The 18,210-nt window shown below is 33.9% G+C and overlaps 1 protein-coding gene across 12 annotated transcripts in view; it reads right to left on the bottom strand.

Moving 5' to 3' along the window:
- Positions 1-18,210, bottom strand: part of DDX4 (DEAD-box helicase 4) — a 71,084-nt gene that overhangs the window by 21,262 nt on the left and 31,612 nt on the right. For 2 of the 12 annotated variants that reach the window (XM_025892465.2, XM_025892463.2), the window contains 5 exons: positions 17,189-17,239; positions 13,264-13,323; positions 3,207-3,308; positions 2,188-2,268; positions 741-788 (listed from right to left, as the gene is read on the bottom strand). In XM_025892465.2, coding sequence (XP_025748250.1) covers positions 741-788; positions 2,188-2,268; positions 3,207-3,308; positions 13,264-13,323; positions 17,189-17,239 — 342 coding nt within the window. The remainder of the gene's footprint in view (positions 1-740; positions 789-2,187; positions 2,269-3,206; positions 3,309-13,263; positions 13,324-17,188; positions 17,240-18,210) is intronic. The other 10 variants (XM_073905479.1, XM_025892464.2, XM_073905481.1 and 7 more) reach the window with 8 other exon arrangements.

The following is an 18,210-nucleotide window of genomic DNA, read 5'->3' on the forward strand; positions in this document are numbered from 1 at the left end:
TTTTATATGTAAGCTCTCTTTCTTGTCCTGAATGTCCACAGGTTTTGGAATCCTTTACCCAACAAGATTTGAACATTTGTAGATATGGTTTAACTAACCATTAATAACCTCTTTCTATAATGAAGAATCTAAGAATCAAGGGGGGGTAACAGAGGCAGTTCAAGGGAGTCGTCTCTTTGAATGCTCTCAGACTACTAATGATCACTGAGGATTTTTCAGAGACATCAAGTAAGTTTTATTATTTTCCTAGTCTGGAAAGCATTTTAAATTTCATATTATGACATTTAAATATTTATAACTCTGAAAAAAATTTTCATAGTACAAAATCATGTATACTGAGCTTTCTTTATGCCTTATACCAAATAACTATCCCATAAGAAAAAAACATAGCACATACAGACCTATTTCAATCTTCAACATCTGCACAACATCCCATTTTAGGGTGATATGATTTATTAAACCATTATTTATTGATATATTTTGTTGCTTTTCAGTTTTTTATTATAAATGAAGCTTTAGTGAACACCCTTGTGCATACATTGAGCAAATACCTCTATGGTATACAATTCCTATAATGGAACTGTTACGCTGAGGAATATTAACTCTCCAAAACAGACTGAGTATATGTCTACTCCTCAAAATGTATAAAAGCAGTAACAGTTACCTGTAATATCAAAAATGAAATTAGGATTACTATAATGTTAATTAACCATATATAGGTAAACCAAGTTAGAACTTACCTCGTCCACTTCCACTGCCACTTCTGCTTTGGTAAGTGTCACCATTACCTGTAATGCATTTTTTTTTTTTTTTTGCAGATTATTTAGAGAAAACGCAGCTCACCTTTTTTTTTTAAACACAGCTCTCCTCCTTGAATACATATAGCTATTTGTATTCAAATATTGAGTGCTAAGGATTCCTGGCCCTTTCATCCATCCATCTCTTAATTCTACATTTAATTTAAATCTTTTCCTCATTTGAACATTTTGTTTAAAGATTCCCCCCCACCTTTTTAAAGAAAGTTTTAGATTTACAGAATAATTGAAGGAAAGGAACAGAGATTTCCCATACACTGGTAGCCTCCTGCCCCCACATTTGAACAGCCTCCCCCATTATCAATATCCTCCACCAATGCAGTACATTTGTTACAACTGATGAACCTAAGCTAACACGGCATAATCAAAGTTTACAGGAGGGCTCACTCTTGGTGTTGTACATTCTAGGGGTTTGGACAAATATAAAATGACATGTATCCACCATTAATGTATCACACAAAGTATTTTCACTGTCCTAGAAAAAATGTTCCATGCTATTCATCCCTCCCCCCAAGGACTGGCAACCACTGATCTTTTTACCCTTCTCCAGAGTTGCTTCTTTTCCAGAACATCATACAGTTGGAAATTATACAGTATGTAGCCTATTCAGATTGGCTTCTTTCATTTAGTAATATGCATTTAGGGTTCCTCCTTATCTTTTCATAGTTTGATAGCTCATTTCCTTTTGGTGTTCAATAATATTCTATTGTCTGAATGTACCAGTTTATCCATATTTGCACATTTTTATCAACAAATGTGGTGGGGTTTTTTTTTTCATTTTCTCCTCAAATCCCCTCAAGAGTTCTTTTTGAAACCACTACAAACTTAATTTTCCTTCCTCTGATTAAAGGTATACTTTACACCTCAAATTAACTGGTAGATAAGAGAGAAGAAATAATTCACAGTGCACAAATTTTCTAAGGAAGGCAAAGCTGCCCACTTATTTTTGCCTGCAGATCAAAAAGCAGAGAAACTCATGAGCTAACCTAGTGTACTTAAATGTATCTATTCAGTTACTAATTGTAGAGCTAAAAGCATATATGAATTGTTAACATTCAATAAGAAATTCTATTTCTGGGGCGCCTGGGTGGCTCAGCTGGTTAAGCATCTGCCCTCCTCTCAGGTCATGATCCCAGGGTCCTGGGACCCAGCCCCACAATGGGCTCTTTGCTCAGCAGGGAGTCTGCTTCTACCTCTGCTTCTCCCCCCAGCTCATGCTTATATTGTCTCTCTCTCTCTGAAATAAATCTTGAAGGAAGGAAGGAAGGAAGGAAGGAAGGAAGGAAAGAAGGAAGGAAGGAAGGAAGGAAGGAAGGAAGGAAAGAGAGAGAGAGAGAGAGAGAGAGAGAGAGAGAGAAAGAGAATTTCTCACCTGTGCCACTTAATGCTGGTCTTCTAGAACCAAAAAGGCCACCAGTGCGCTGTGTCCCCTCATCTTGTTCATATTCACTATCTATATTTATACATAATAAAAATGAGATTATGTTACTTTTAAGAAGTTTTAAAATCATACAGTATAGAGAAGAAAATCAAGTCATAGTCCCAGAAGTTAAATATGTGAGGCAAAATAGTTTAAATTTTAAAGGAATCACAATGAGCAATTTTTTGAAGTACCATACAAAGAATTTCTCCACATCATCTCCTTTAATTACAAATTACTTCCTCAAAGTTTTTATTTTATTAAAATTATTTTATAAAAGCATTAGGGCCAATGCTATGTTAAAATATCATATAAGCAAAAGTTAAATAACCTCTAAAAAGTAAACTGTTACTACCCATCATCTCATTACTTATTCTCCAGAATAGCACCCCCTTGCTCCCACTGTTGCCAAATCAAACCTTCCAAGTCCTGAACAATAACCCCTAGACCCCTACACTTTTTTAAAAGTGACAATTCACTAATCTCCTACACATTTATTAAATCATTATTACAGATTTAATTTTAACTTCCAAAACCACTAATCTATCCTCCTCCATTAAGAGACAAATGCAATCCAACAGTGACTTCTGAAGTCAATACCCCTAGCTCCAAGAATAATTTAAGGTAGAAAGCTACATTAGTGAAAAAAGTTATATTGGAGGGGGAGAACTTTAGAGAAGGCCACCTCTTTCTAAGGTTGGCTGTCATTATCAAGGCTCTAAAACACTTAGAATAAATAAGATTAAAGAGCTGAGTCACAGAAACTTCTAGAAAGATTCATATATTCCAACTAACAAGTATGCAATGAGATATGTGTCTAAAAAATAATGTTATATACAATGTAGGTGATTATGTACCAGTCACTCTAAGCTGTTCTCATATAATCCTCTCAACAACCTTATGTATAAAAAGGAAATGATGAAAAATAAAATCTAACAGATAAAGCACACTATTTGCAAGTCACTACTAACTTGGACTTCCTAGACCAAATCCTCCATGGCAACCTCGGAAACTACTTCTTCCACCTCTTCTGGATGACCCTGAAGCCTCTGAATCATTTCCATCTTGATAGCCTATAATATTAAAACACACACACAAGAACAATACAAAACAACAACAAAAAAATCTTGGAGAAATGGTGGCCAAATTTAATTTAAACCTTGCATAATTCAATGACTTTAAATATTTTAAGGCATTAACAGTTACTAAAAAAGAAATGCCATATTTGAACTATAAATGTTCAACTTAGACATAGCTACAATTAAAAAAAAACATACATATTGCTTGCTTTGAGAATCAAACCTAAAAATGACTAGGGGTTGCTGGCTGGCTTAGTTGGTCGAATACATGACTCTTGGTTTCAGGGTCTTGAGTTCAAGACCATGTTGGCAGTAGAGTTTACTTAAAAAAAAAACCAAAAAACTAAAGATTACTGAAAGGAAAAAGTGTTACTTGTAAAACAATGAAAGTTGCCATGACTGCATCATTAGCAAGATCTCTACAATGTAGAGAAGGATTAGATAAATCTAGGTTTATATTTGTTCCTTATAGAAAATAGTAAAACATCTTAAAGCACAGACATAAAAGCATACATAAAGTCTGATTTCCTGCTATAAATAACATATTAATTCAACTGAATACCAAAAATCAGTATTAACAGTTCAAGTAAAATTTGATCCCACCTAGAGCAGAATGAGATCAAATCAAAACCAAAATGTCAATTGGGCAGAAAATAAAGAAAGTAAGATTTAGTTTATGAACTTGCCACTATTTAGACCCAAAGAAACTGACCAAGATAAAGGTAAAAATTCTCTATATATTTCTTGATATTGAATTATGTGTTTTCAAAACCTATTTATAAAATAGGGCAGACTTAATTCAAGGTAGATTCAGAGTTATACATCTACTACCTAAAACTTACAGATCCTCAATCAGGCAATAATCAATAATTACATTTACACTTTAATTCTAAATTATTTATTTGTGCCTCTTTATCTTTGAATAAGCCTTGTTGGGGTTTATCTCTTCTCAAGAAACAGTTTATCTTTCTGATCTGCTTCTTTTTAAGGTTGTTACTTTGGTGTATGCACATGAATAACTAAAATATATAGAACATATATATACAAGTTTAAAATGTAATAAAATGAAAACCTATGGACCCAAACTACCCAGCTTAAAACTAAGAATGTTCCCAATACCTCTGAAGCCCGTGGATAGTCTTTTGCCCTGTAAAATTTCTCCCCCTTTCTCAACCAATATCCTGAATTGTTTTTCATTTCCTTGCTCTTATTTTAATTTTACCAACTATGTACATAACTTTTTGTAATGTATTATTTAGTTTTGTGTTTGAGCTTTATGTAACAGGATCATATAGAATATATTCTTTGTCTTGCTTCTTTAATCCACGTTTGTTTCTGTTGATGTGTGAAAATGTACTTCATTTTTACTACATTCCACTGTATCTGTTTCATTCATGTCTATATCTTTCTAAATTTCCTCTACTGAGTTTTTAATTAAGTTGAATACTGAGCTCACTAATTTCTTTTCTACTCCATACATTTAAGATTGTAAACTTTCCTCAAAAAGTTAGCTGCTTTAGCTGTATCCCTTAAGTTTCCACGTTTTAATGTCTATTCAGGTCTAAATACTTTATTATTGCCAGATGAATTTTAATTCATAAATTGATAAATTCAGTTTCCAAATCACAACGGTTAGGCTTTTCATTACAGATTTCTACTTTCATGAAACTTTAACAAGAGGACATAGTATGTGATAAATTCTATAGTATATTTTGGGACTTCATTTTGACCTTAATAGATGGTAAAATTGTGTGTATTTTTCAATACATTGCAGAAGAATGTGTAATTTATAATATGGGGTTTATTATTCCAAACAGAAATATTAAATCAAGCTTAATAACTGGTATTCAAAAATTCTAGAGTCTCCATAGTCTTAATCATTTCTGGTCTGCTCATTCTTTTTTTTAAAGATTTTATTCATTTATTTATGAGAGAGCAAGAGAGAGAGAAACAGCACGAGAGGGGAGAGGGTCACAGGGAGAAGCAGGCTCCCCACTGAGCTGGGAGCCTGATGTGGGACTCGATCCCAGGACTCCGGGATCATGACCTGAGCTGAAGGCAGTCGTTTAACCAACTGAGCCACCCAGATGCCCCATCTGGTCTGCTCATTCTATCAGTTCTAAGGGGAAATTAGTGTGTGTGGGGGGCACCTGAATGGCTCAGTGGTTCAGCTTAGGTCATGATCTCAGGATCCTGCGATCAAGCCCCATGTGGGGCTCCCTGCTCAGCAGGAAGCCTGCTTCTCTCTCTCCCTCTGCCCCACCTCCTGCTCATGCTCTCCCTCTCTCTTCCTAATAAATAAAATCTTGAAAAAAGAAATCCCATGATTCGTGGTTTAACTAGAATTTGCAAATTTTTCCATATAATTGTCTATTTTTGCTTTATATACTTAAGAATATCTTGTTACATTTCAAACCATGTTCCGAACTGTTATTATCTTCCCAGTGAACATGACTTCTATCATTAAGTAATTACTTCTTTATTCCTAATATATCTGCTTTAGAGTCTATTTTAATAGTCTCCTATACTTCTATTGGGGTTAACATTAAACTGACATTTTTTCTCTTTATTTTCAACTCTGCATTGACATACGTTTACTGTTAATATATATTATGATTACTAATGTATCAATTTCCTACTTCAATCATCCTATTTTGTGTTTTCCCTTCCCCAAGTTTTTTTCAATGTTTTTTTGTTTTCCTTTCTTTCCTTCTATTGATTTCCCAAACACTGTATTTTATGCCTTTACTGATATCCTTCAATTTCAGCATGAATATTTAAGAAATATTTATTTTCAACCTTGTCTCCTTCCTCAAAGTCCTAGCCTTCTATCCTATTGGATTTCCTCCACTAATAAGTTATACATTATATTTTACCATACCAATTTTACCATTTTTAAGAAATTCTGAAATTAGTTTCAATCTGTTTTCTTTCCTACTGAGCTGACAAAGAACTTAAGTCTTTTCATTTGCTAGTAGTTTAGTTTTCTTATTTCTAAAACCCCTAAATTAATGACATTATTACTATCTTCTAAAGCCAATACTTATTTAGGTTTACCAGTATGTTTACCAATTTTAAAATGTGTATTTACTTAGTTATGCTCATCATTGCTTCCTACTTCTTGTTGCATTCAGTTTCCTTCTTGTTAATACACATGATTCAGTAGTTCTTTCCTCAGTGGCCTGACAGTACTCAATACCATCTTTATCTAAATGGTGTTATTTCTCTATGACACCTAAATTACCTGGATATAGCAGTTTCGATTCAGAACTATTCTCCCTCAGGATTCTACATTCTACTCTATTATGTTCTCTACCTTTATTGGGAAAAAAAAAAAAGTTCTGCTGCCAATCTTTTGTTCTTTTATACATGGATCTTTTTCTCTGTTAGCTCTAAATATTTTTATCTTCGTACTTTTGCAATGTCAATACACATATAAGAGTGTGAATTTTTTTTAATTTGCTCATGATTCTTGCTCCTTCTTAACTCTGGAAAAGCTTCTCAACTATTCTCTGAATAGTTTTCTTTTCCCTCTCTCTCCTGCTCCCATTTTCTCTGTTCTCTTCTCAGGAGATATTTAGACATATGTTGGAATAACAGAGCTTCTTATTCTATCTTCCCTAACTGTTAAATGCTTTCATGCTTTCCATTCCAAAATTTAGAGAATTTCCTCAGATCTATCTTTGGATTCACTTACTCTACTCATCTTTGTTTAATCTGTTTAATCTATTCACTACTGCTTTCTGTAAATTCAATTTGGTTCCTTTTCCAAACTAGCTTCTCTACTGAGCAAATGACTATATAATGACTCAGTACCTCTAGTATCTATAGCTTAATAATTCTATACACAGGAGAAACGAAAACATTTAAATGAACATGCTCTTTTTTTCCATAGCTGATGCCAATTTCTAGTTATGTAAGAAGTCTAATAACTAGAGGTGAAAAGAATATGGAAGTTATACAGAATTAAAAGTCTGAATGACTTGTTAGAAAGTAGGGACAGAAACTCTACGTATCCTACATGGTGTTAAAAATAATTTGTTTTTAAATAAATAGGTTAAATGGTAAGTAAAACACTATAAAGGTTAAAATGAATGAACTAGATTAAAAAAAAAGTCACAAAAATGCAGGGGGTGCCTGGCTGGTTGAGTCGGTAGAGCATGCAACTCTTGACCTCAGAGTTTTAAGTCTGAGCCCCTCAATGGGTGTAGAGATTACTTAAAAATAAAATCTTTTATTAAAAAAATCACAAAAAGATAGGTATAATAAACTTTTATAAAAGTATGAATAGGAAGTATACACTACACACCAATGTTAAAAAAAAAGTTACCTCTGGGAAAAAAGGAGATATAAAATACAAAGGGAAGATGGGTCTTCTAACAATAATGTAATTTTTTTTCTATATTTGAAGTATAAATGACAAAATGTCCCTGTTAAATCCAGGTAGTGGTATACAAGTGTTTGTAACAGAATAGTCTCTGCTTTTCTGAGTTTCTGAAATATTTCAAAATTTACCACTTTAAATGTCACTTTTCATAAAATAACATTAATATATTTTTAAAGGTGACGTTAGTCCTTCCATGAATTCTGCATTTCATAAGGGACAGGTGACAATCTCTTGCAGCCTTTTAAAGATGTTTGGTAACAATCTTCAGAAAGGAGTAAGTTTATAAATCATTTAAACTTTGTGTAAAAGAAATATGAACATCTTCTCTTCATTTAAAAGAGTACTTACCATAAATTTAGCGAGGTCACTCAACCTTCAATATACAAAATTCAATTGTATTTCTATATACTAGCAAACAAAATGAAAATTTTTAAATGATATGGATCACTGACATCAGCAAAAATGGCAAAGTAAGAAACTCCGAATTCTGCTACTCCAAAAAATAAAATGCACAAAAACTGTCAGAATTAACATTTTCTAAAATGAAAATTAATCAAACTTGCAGTAACCCAGAGAATATTTTTTAAGCTGATTCTCAGAACAGTGAACTTTGTGGCATATTTCAACTTAACTTCAGTCCCATCTCCTGGCAATTCCACTTCTAGGCATATATTCAAAAGGTGCAAAGACAAGGACTCAAACAGATAAATACATATGAATGTTCACAGAAGTATTATTCACAATAGCCAAAGTAAGTAAAAACCCAAAGTTTATCAATAGATGAATGGGTAAAATGTGGTATTATACATACAATGGATAATTATTCAGCCATAAAAAGAAATGTACTTTGTTCAGATACATGCTACATGAACGAACACTGAAAACATTATGCTAAGTGAATTAAGCCAGACACAAAAGGGCAAATGTTGTATGATTCCACTTGTATGAAATATCTAGAATAGAGGCAAATTCAAAGAGAATATAGAAGAGAGTTTACCAGAAACTCAGGGGGAGAAGATAAAGGGATGTAATATATAATGGATATAGATTTCTGCGTAGGTTTCTGCTTTCAGTTTTGGAAACGGATAGTGGTGACAACTGCGTAACACTGTAAATATACTTAATGCCACTTACAGTTAAACATAATTAAAATGGCAGATTCTATGTCATAGTTATTTTACCACAAAAAAAGAGAAAATTTCTCAGATTAGATGAAAAATTTCAATTCAAACATCCAAGAAGCTTAACCAACTCCCAGTGGAATAAATTTAAAGAGATTTACACCTCCACCCTATCAATATAAAACAAGAACAAATGGTGCTAGGACAACTAGATATTCACAGGCAAAAGAATTAAGTTGGACCCCTCCCTCACACCATATATAAAAATGAAATCAAAATGGACCAAAGAGCAAAACAATAAAATTATTAGAAGGAAACACAGATGAAAATCTGCATGACCTTTTAATAAGCAAAGGTTTTCTAGATATGACACCAAAAGCACAACCAACAAATGAAAAAATAGATAAACCAGACAGCATCTAAATTTAAAACTTCTGTGCTTCAGAGGACACCATCAAGAAAAAGGTAACACAAAGAAAGGAGAATATATCTGCAAATTGTCTATCCAACAGCACATGTACCAAGACACAAAGAATTCTTTAAACAATAAAAAAACACAGTTTTTTTAAATAAGCCAATGATCTAGATAGACCTTTCTCCAAAAAAGATATACAAATAGCCAATACACACGGGAAAAGTTGTTCAACATAATCATCATCAGGAAACCCAAATCAAAATGACAATGAGATACCATTTTACACCCACAAGGATCACAACCACCAAGAAGACACACAATAACAAAGACTGGTAAGGATACAGAGAAACTGGGACACTCATGCATTGTTGGAAGGAAGATAAATTGGTGCAGCTGCTGTGGAAAACAACTTGGCAGTTTTACTCCCAGGCATATGCACCAGAAAAATTAAAACATATGTTCACATAAAACTTGTACACAAAGGTTGATAGCAGTATTAATCATAATAGCCCAAAAGTAGAAACAACCTAATAATCAATCAACTGATGAATAAACAGAATATGGCATAGCTACACAGTGAAATACTTAAAGTCATTACAAGTAATTAAGTACCATCACATGCTACAACATGGACAAACTATGAGATCATCCTAAGTGAAAGAACACAGAAAAGATCACATATTACATAATTCCATTTATATGAAATGTACAGAATCAGCAAATCCATGGCTACAGAAAGTCAATTAATGGTTGCCAAAGGATGGAGATAAGAGAGAAAGGGGAATGACTGCTAATAGGCACAAGGTTTTGGGTGGTGGGGGAGAAAGAAAATGTTCAGGAATTAAATAGTGATGATAGGCATATAATATAGTGAGTATATTTAAAACTATTGAAGTATATACTCTGAAATGGTGAAACCCATGTTGTATGGAGTATTAGATAAATAAAAAGCATATGCATCACAAAATATCAAATACTAATGTAAAGAAAGAGGTGTAATGACTCTAGTGAAAAGTGCAACACATAGCTAGGAAAAACTAAAGACCTACTTAAACAGGGATATTCATGGATTGAAAGGCTCAGTATTGTAAAAATGGTCAATCTCCTCAAATTCAATGCAATCTCCAAATTATCCCATTAGGTTTTTTCCAGGAAATTGATAAACTGATTCTAAAAATCACAAGCAAATGCAAAGAACTAAGAATAACCCAAGTAATACTGAAGAACAATAAACCTGGAAGATTACACTACCAGATATTAGGATCTATTATGAAATTGTAGTAACTAGGCTATATAGCAAAGGTGCAAAAATATAGAAACTGACCAATGGAAAGGAAACACGTCCAGGAACAGTTCCACATATATACTGTCACCTGATTTAGAACAAAGATGTCCTTGTAGTATAGAGTGGAAAGTCTTTCAGTAATCAACTGGATACTCTTATGGGGAAAAAATGTACCATGATCCCTATCTTACATCATAGACAAAAATAAAGGCCAGATGAATTACAATCTGAATGTGCAAGTTAAAAAGATAAAATTTTATTTGTTTTTCTTTTTATTTTATTGTTATGTTAATCACCATACATTACATCATTAGTTTTTGATGTAGTGTTCCATGATTCATTGTTTGCATATAATACCCAGTGCTCCATTCAGTATGTGCCCTCTTTAATACCCATCACCAGGCTAACCCATCCCCCCACCCCGCTCCCCTCTAGAACCCTCAGTTTGTTTCTCAGAGTCCATAGTCTCTCATGGTTCGTCTCCCCCTCCGATTTTCCCCCCTTCATTTTCCCTTCCAAAAGATAAAATTAAAAAAAAAAAAAATAGAAGAGACTATCTTCACGACTTAAGAGGAAGCAAAGAGACTCCCAATATAAATGTTATCCAGGAGTTACTTTTACTAATCTTGCAAATTTTCTGTAAGTTTTAAATTATTTGCCAATGAAAAGGTAACAACAGACACCCAACAGAAAAGATGGCAAAAAGAATGGAATCAGCACTACACAAAAGATGATGTACAAATGGCCAGTAAACTTATGAAGCACTGGATATTTCATTAGTCCATCAAGGAAAGGCAAATTAAAACCACAATAAGATATACCACCACATACTCAGCAGAATGGTTAAACTTTAAAGAAAAAGAAAATACCAAACATTGGTGAGGATGTGGAAGTATACCTTAGTGTATCCATCTTGAAAACATTTCACAACAGCTATTAAAGCAAAATATATACAAAATCTATGAAGCATCAATTTTACTTCTGAATATATATCAACAGCACCAAAAGAAATGTACTAGAATGTCCACAGCAGCAGCTTCAAAACAGTTTAAAGCTGGAAGACATCCAAAGAGCATCATTAGCATAAGAGTAGAACCAGCGAGCCTATATAGCAACGGTAATGATCTACAACTGCAACCAACACTATAAATGCATCTCACAAATACATTAAGCAGAAGATGGACGCAAAAGAGTATGTTGTATGATTCCATTTATATCAAGTACAAAAACAGAAAATTAACCTATGCTGCTAAAAGTCAGATTAGAAGTTAACCATGGAATGGGAGGGTTGCCAGTGAAAGAAAATGAGCATAAAAGGGACTTCTAGAGGTGCCAGTAATTTCTAGGTCTTGATCTGGATGCTTGTGAACACAATAAACCCCAGTGTGTTCAGTTAGTGAAATATCACTGAGCTATTCAAGTACAACGCATGCACATGTCTGGTGCTATATCAAGTCATATTTCAATATAAACTTAAATATGTTTATATTTATGCACATATATTTGTTATTTACTGAGTGACTGCCATGTGCAAATTTCCTACCTTCAAATGTATACAGCTATAGAGAACAGCAATCAGGGATATGCAAAAATGACTGTTTCCCTGCTAGTCACCCTGTATTAGTCAATAAGCCACAATCAAGCACATAGAGCTGCAACTAGCTTTGGACCGCCTCACTTAAACATGAATTAGATTAATTTAAAGAAAACACTGAGGAAGATATTCACTGTTCTGCAGAAAACAACCAAAAATTTAAAACTAAAAGCAATGTTTTAAGAACATTAAGTGCTAAAAATTGCTTGTTAAAGGGGGAAAAAGGGCAATTCTAAAAGATGAGTCTGGCTTTTTCTTATAGCTAAATTTCCTCCACATCATTACATGCCCCCCTGCAATTATCACTAAAAAAACCTCAATTTATGAGACAAATAGCCAAACCTCCTTCACCACAAAATTCCTCCCCACCTCACTGCCCTAAGAATGCTATAGAGAAGTCCCCACAAGTCCTATCGGCACTAAGAAGGTCCTGGTATTCAGTGGACTAACTATCTAATGGGCAAAGGAAAATGATGTTCCCAAGTTACTGTAAAAACACTGATTTATCGTGATTATCGTATAGTTCCTACAAATAAACTTTTACCATAAACAGATTCGCACAACTTTAACAATTTTATAAGTTCACTATGTTTTTTGTGGGTTTTACTGTTGTTATTTTAACATGTCTACCCATAGGTTATCAAGAATTAAATATGGTGGGGCGCCTGGGTGGCTCAGTCATTAAGTGTCTGCCTTCAGCTCAGGTCATGGTCCCAGGGTCCTGGGATCGAGCCCCACATGGGGCTCCCTGCTCAGCAGCAGCCTGCTTCTCCCTCTCCCACTCCCCCTGCTTGTGCTCTTTCTCTCACTGTATCTCTGTCAAATAAATAAAATCTTTAAAAAAAAAATTAAATATGGTAATGTTTATACCATCTCATCTCAACTTTATTAAAGGCAGGATTAGCAGAGTATGGTAGAGCACTGCCAGACCTGAACAAAAAGTAATCTACAATTTCTTCACTCTCCCGCATATCCAAATATTCTATTCAGAGACAAAGACATCCCAGTTCATAGATATTGTGACTAACCAGAACTCACAGTCCCTATTCTGTACTTCATAGCACATTCTGGAGATCTTTGGGGGGAAAAAAAAATCCAGTGACATTAAAAAGTGTAAGTATAAATCGTTCCAAAATGTGGTCCTTACCGCCTCTCTTGGAAAACCCTCTGCTCCGTGTTTGATTATCTTCACAGTCATTATTAGATTCTTGAATAAAAATTTAACATGTGAATAGCATCTAAACAATTAACTTTAAAGTTGTAATATCTAACGAGTAGCACTATCACAGGATAAGTTAGTGAGAAAAATAAGTATTTTTAAGTTAAAATATGAACACTTTAATTCTTGAAATAATTTTAGCAACAGAAATATAAAGACATTGTTCAGTCAACTCCCTATAAATCATTTAACATACCTAAATGTTAAGTGTATAATTGAGAATTCATTATTTCCCAAGTGCTACGCACAAGCCAAAAAAGAAGAATTTCATCAATACTGGTATGACTAAAAATGGTTTCAGAAATACCTAAACTATTAAAGTAGTCAAGTGGTTCTTAAATGTAGGCCATAGGCCACTAGAAATACATGACTATTCCTTTTATAATACTGTCAATATTTCTGTAATTTGCCTTTCTTACTATATCTCAGACATTAATGGATTTTTTTTAAACATATGCAAATTTTCCCCCAATCATCCTAATGAAACAATTGGGGGATATCTTGGCTTTTCTGTTTTTAAGATGTTATCAAGTAACATTACCAGTTTCTCAAAAGTGAAATGAGGATCACTACACTGAAGGCTGCCTAAGAATTAGCTGGAAGGTTTTTTAAAAATAAATTCCTAGAAAAAAATTAAATAAACAGATAGATCCCTAGAATCCACCCTCAGAGACATTTATTTTTTTAAAAGTACAGAGTGAGAGCAACAAATAAGTAATTTTTAAAAACTTAAAAATGTTGCTAATATGACTTGAAGTAATAACTTTAAGCTCTCTAGAAGATTCCAACAAAGCCACATCTGGGGAATACAGAAATGATTTCAAGGGACCTTTGTACATGTCATTAAACGTCTAAAATCTGAGAACTTTAAAAGTCATAGTAATGACATCAAGTGACTAGACCGCTTAGAAGCTATGAGTTAAGTTCCTGTGCAAAAGTACTAATCTACTTAACAACTAATATTGTTTTACAAGAAATAACCCAGAGCTCTTATTGCAGGTTCCTACTTGGAATGAAGTCAACAACTACTAAATATTCCTAAAGAGCCATTTAATATCAAGACAACTATCTGGAAAACAGGATTTAATACTACAAGGGAGCTTAACAGGAAGGAAAGAATTTTGAAAAGAAGGCTGCTGGTCCTGGAATAATGAGGACAACTAACATTTATTGCCTTATGTAAGAAAAACCTATAAATTAATTTGAGACCTGACAAGGACAAAGAGGTCTCACATTAACTTTGTCCAGTTATTCCCCTAAAACAAACCTGTATTTTGACCACACTGGGAATTAAAAATAGGCTGACAGTGGGAGAAGTTGGGTGATGAGTATAATTACATTAGGAGAGGGGTGAAGGAAACTCTCTGTACTATTTTTCTAACTTTGTAGTGAGCCTTATACTATTTCAAAATATAGTTACTGAAAAAAAAATCTGTAGAGTTAGGAAATAAAGCCAAGCACCAACAAAAAAGAGATATTATCCCAAGATTAGCTACAACCACATTATATTACATAAAAATTACAGAAAATATATAAAGCATATATAACATGTATAAAGTATATTTAAAAATATAAACAAATGATACATTAATTATATTAAATATATATTTAGTACATAAATATATTAGGTATCTAAGTATATATTCATATAAATATGTTATTATTAATAACTGATAGTAATAACACATTTAGAATTCAGTACAGTCTAGCACATATTAGGTATCTAAGTATATATTCATATAAATATGTTATTATTAATAACTGATAGTAATAACACATTTAGAATTCAGTACAGTCTAGCACTGTTCTAAATGAGTAATATGTACTTTTTTTTTTTAAGATCTCATTTATTTTTTTAACAGAGAGAGACAGCGAGAGAGGGAACACAAGCAGGGAGAGTGGGAGAGGGAGAAACAGGCTTCCCGCAGAGCAGGGAGCCCAATGTGGGACTCGATCCCAGCACGCTGGGATCATGACCTGAGCTGAAGGCAGATGCTTAACGACTGAGCCACCCAGGTGCCCAATGTGTACTAACTTTTTAAATCTTCACAAAAACCTTGTGAAGTGGGTATTATCCTCTTTTATAAATAGAAAAAATGAAATACAGAAGTTACATATGTTTTTGCAAGATGATACAACTGAGAGGAGACTCTGGGTCTCAAACCTAGGGTGTCCAAATCCAAAATCAACAGTCCTTATCACTAACTATACCAGATGGAGGAAACTAGACTACAGGGAAAATAACAACCACAAAAGATGCTATTTGTGTGCAGAATAAAAGCTTCTATCATGATATCAAAATCTGTTTCTGGGCTTGCCAATAACAATTTTATGAATGAAAGAATTCAATCCATATATATAGAGAAAGATACATATAGAAAATAGACCAAGGGAAGAAAGCAAACCATTTTGGAGAAAAGTTCTCTCAGGTGCCATAAGCAACTAGAATTTGTGCTCAAAAGTGCTCTGGTCTACCACAGGTAGGAGTCAACTGGGGAAGAAGGTCTTGGTTAACTGAAAATAATCTTGAATATTCACTGATTTTTAAAAAGGGAGATTAGGTAAAATACAAATGGAAAAGAATAAAAATGGTCAGTTTTTTCTTCTGTTAAATATTTGTTCTATGTTATGTACATTTTCATTTGAATAAAATGAAAAAAGCTTAGAAAATCAGGGAGAATGAGACTAACAATAACTTAGGGAAAACAGTTTTATTAGATATATTAAAACCCCATCTAATTCCAAAGGGTTTTAAGGTGATCTAAGCTTGGTTTTGATTTTGAAAATCACTGTTAAGAGTATAATGAAATTAAGACTCAAATATTTAATGAAGATAGATGGCATTTACTGTTTACCATGAATGTGTCTGGTATTGAATTTCATATTTTCATACACATTTTCATTAAGTCTGCCTAACAACCTATAATAGAGATGTCCTCCGTTCTGCAGAATAGCAAACTGTGGCTCTGAGAAATTAAGCAACTGGCTCTAAGTCATTCAACTAGGGGGGCGCAGAGCAGGGACAGGAAACAAAGTCTGCAACTCCAAAGTATATTATGTTATTAAGATTCCACAGATAAGGGCGCCTGGGTGGCTTTGTCGGTTAAGCGTCCAACTCTTGATTTCAGCTTAGGTGATGATCTCAGGGTTCTAAGATGTAGCCCCAAGTGGGCTCAGCACTGGGCATGGAGCCTGCTTAAGATTCTCTCTCCTTCCCTTTGCCCCTACCCTCTCTCTAAAAAAAAAAAAAAAAAAAAAAAAAAGATTCCACAGATAAGTGATGACCAAACAAAAAGCCATCAGAGTCACCAGGGATGCTTTTTAAATACAGGTTCCAAGGCCTCACCTTAATCAGATTCTCCTAGGAAAGCACTATTAATTACTGTAATCTATATTCTGGTAACATTACTCTATTCACATCATCCTCTGTATTCCTCCAAATCAGTTTGGCAGTACCTTTGACAGAAATGTCTTGATTTCAGTAGTCATCTACATTCTCAAGAATCTTCTTCCACTGTCAAGAATTATGTTAGTCTGAATAGGGACCTGCATGTCCCAAACTGCATGTATATATGGACATGGAGTTTTGATTCTTGACACGTTCTTTCCATTATCTACTTTTTCTTAAGGTAGCAAACCATTCAAAGTTGCACCTCATAGATTAAGGCAGGCTCAAAAAGGTCAAAGTAGGATGCCTGAATTCTTGGTTAAGGCTCTGGCAACAGCTGCTTTATAAAACTGGGTTTAAATAAATTAGAACTGAAAAAGACTCTGACACTTAATCTTAGTTTCTCTTTAGCATGTACACTGAACATTAAATTTTAGAAGCCACTACAGAAAACACTGAACTTACCTCTCCAGAAACCAGAGCTATCACCTTCTTCAAACTTGTTATTTGAAAAACCTATACAAAATAGAAAATTAAACATGCAAATTTCTGAAAACAATGACCTGTACCTCTGTGGTAAACCAAAAACCAAAGGGACTACCAGTTATGGTGCCCCCTTAAAATAAACCACACAGAGCTATATATATGTGTGTGTATATATATAGATGTATGTATATACATACACTGAATGAAAACTCAGACAGGTTGCATTATGACTTCTGCCTTGTGTCAATTAACTAAGGTAAAAGGTCCAGCCAGTGTTCTATTACCTCAAATGTCATATATATGTAGATGGTCAGAACAGCAACATATATCAACATAAACACTATATACTTTCTATTCAAAATGTCAAAGTTTTTAAAATCTTATGAATTAATCTCTTCATCTGCCAGAGGACAATACAACTAAATTATAATCCAATATTCAGTAATTTTTCCCATTTCAGTAATAAGGAAATCCTTCCATTTTTTGTTTACAAAAATTTTTTTGTATCTTTCATTTAGTTCTGCTTTCAAATTTCTCATATAATAAAAACCTGTATCTAGATTTGTGTGTCTCTGGGGCATATAGATACATCTCTAATTTTAAAAGCATTCATCAGTAGTATTTCACAAAATTTTTAAATATTGAATCTTAATAAAATGATCTTTAGTGCAAAGATAGTCAGGGACTAATATCCATTAAAATTAAAGGCCAGGCAAGGCTATGTTGGGAGACTCAGGGTGGCTCTAAGAGACCTGCCTGCCCGCTGGGACTCCTGTCATCCTACCTGGGATTTTATTAAATGGCCTGTGTTGGATGGGTGATGCTGAAAAGATGGCGGAGGAGTAGGGGACCCTATTCCAACCGGTCCCCGGAACTGAGCTGGATATCTATCAGATCACTCTGAACACCCACGAAATCAGCCTGAGATGTAAGCAGATAGATCTGGATCTCTACAAACAGAATATTGCAGATGGTTGGATTCTGCAGGCAGATATCGGAGG

Source organism: Callorhinus ursinus, unplaced genomic scaffold, assembly GCF_003265705.2.
Source record: "Callorhinus ursinus isolate GAN/ISIS: 27379988/994484 unplaced genomic scaffold, GSC_fseal_2.0 scaffold23, whole genome shotgun sequence".
NCBI lineage: Eukaryota > Metazoa > Chordata > Mammalia > Carnivora > Otariidae > Callorhinus > Callorhinus ursinus.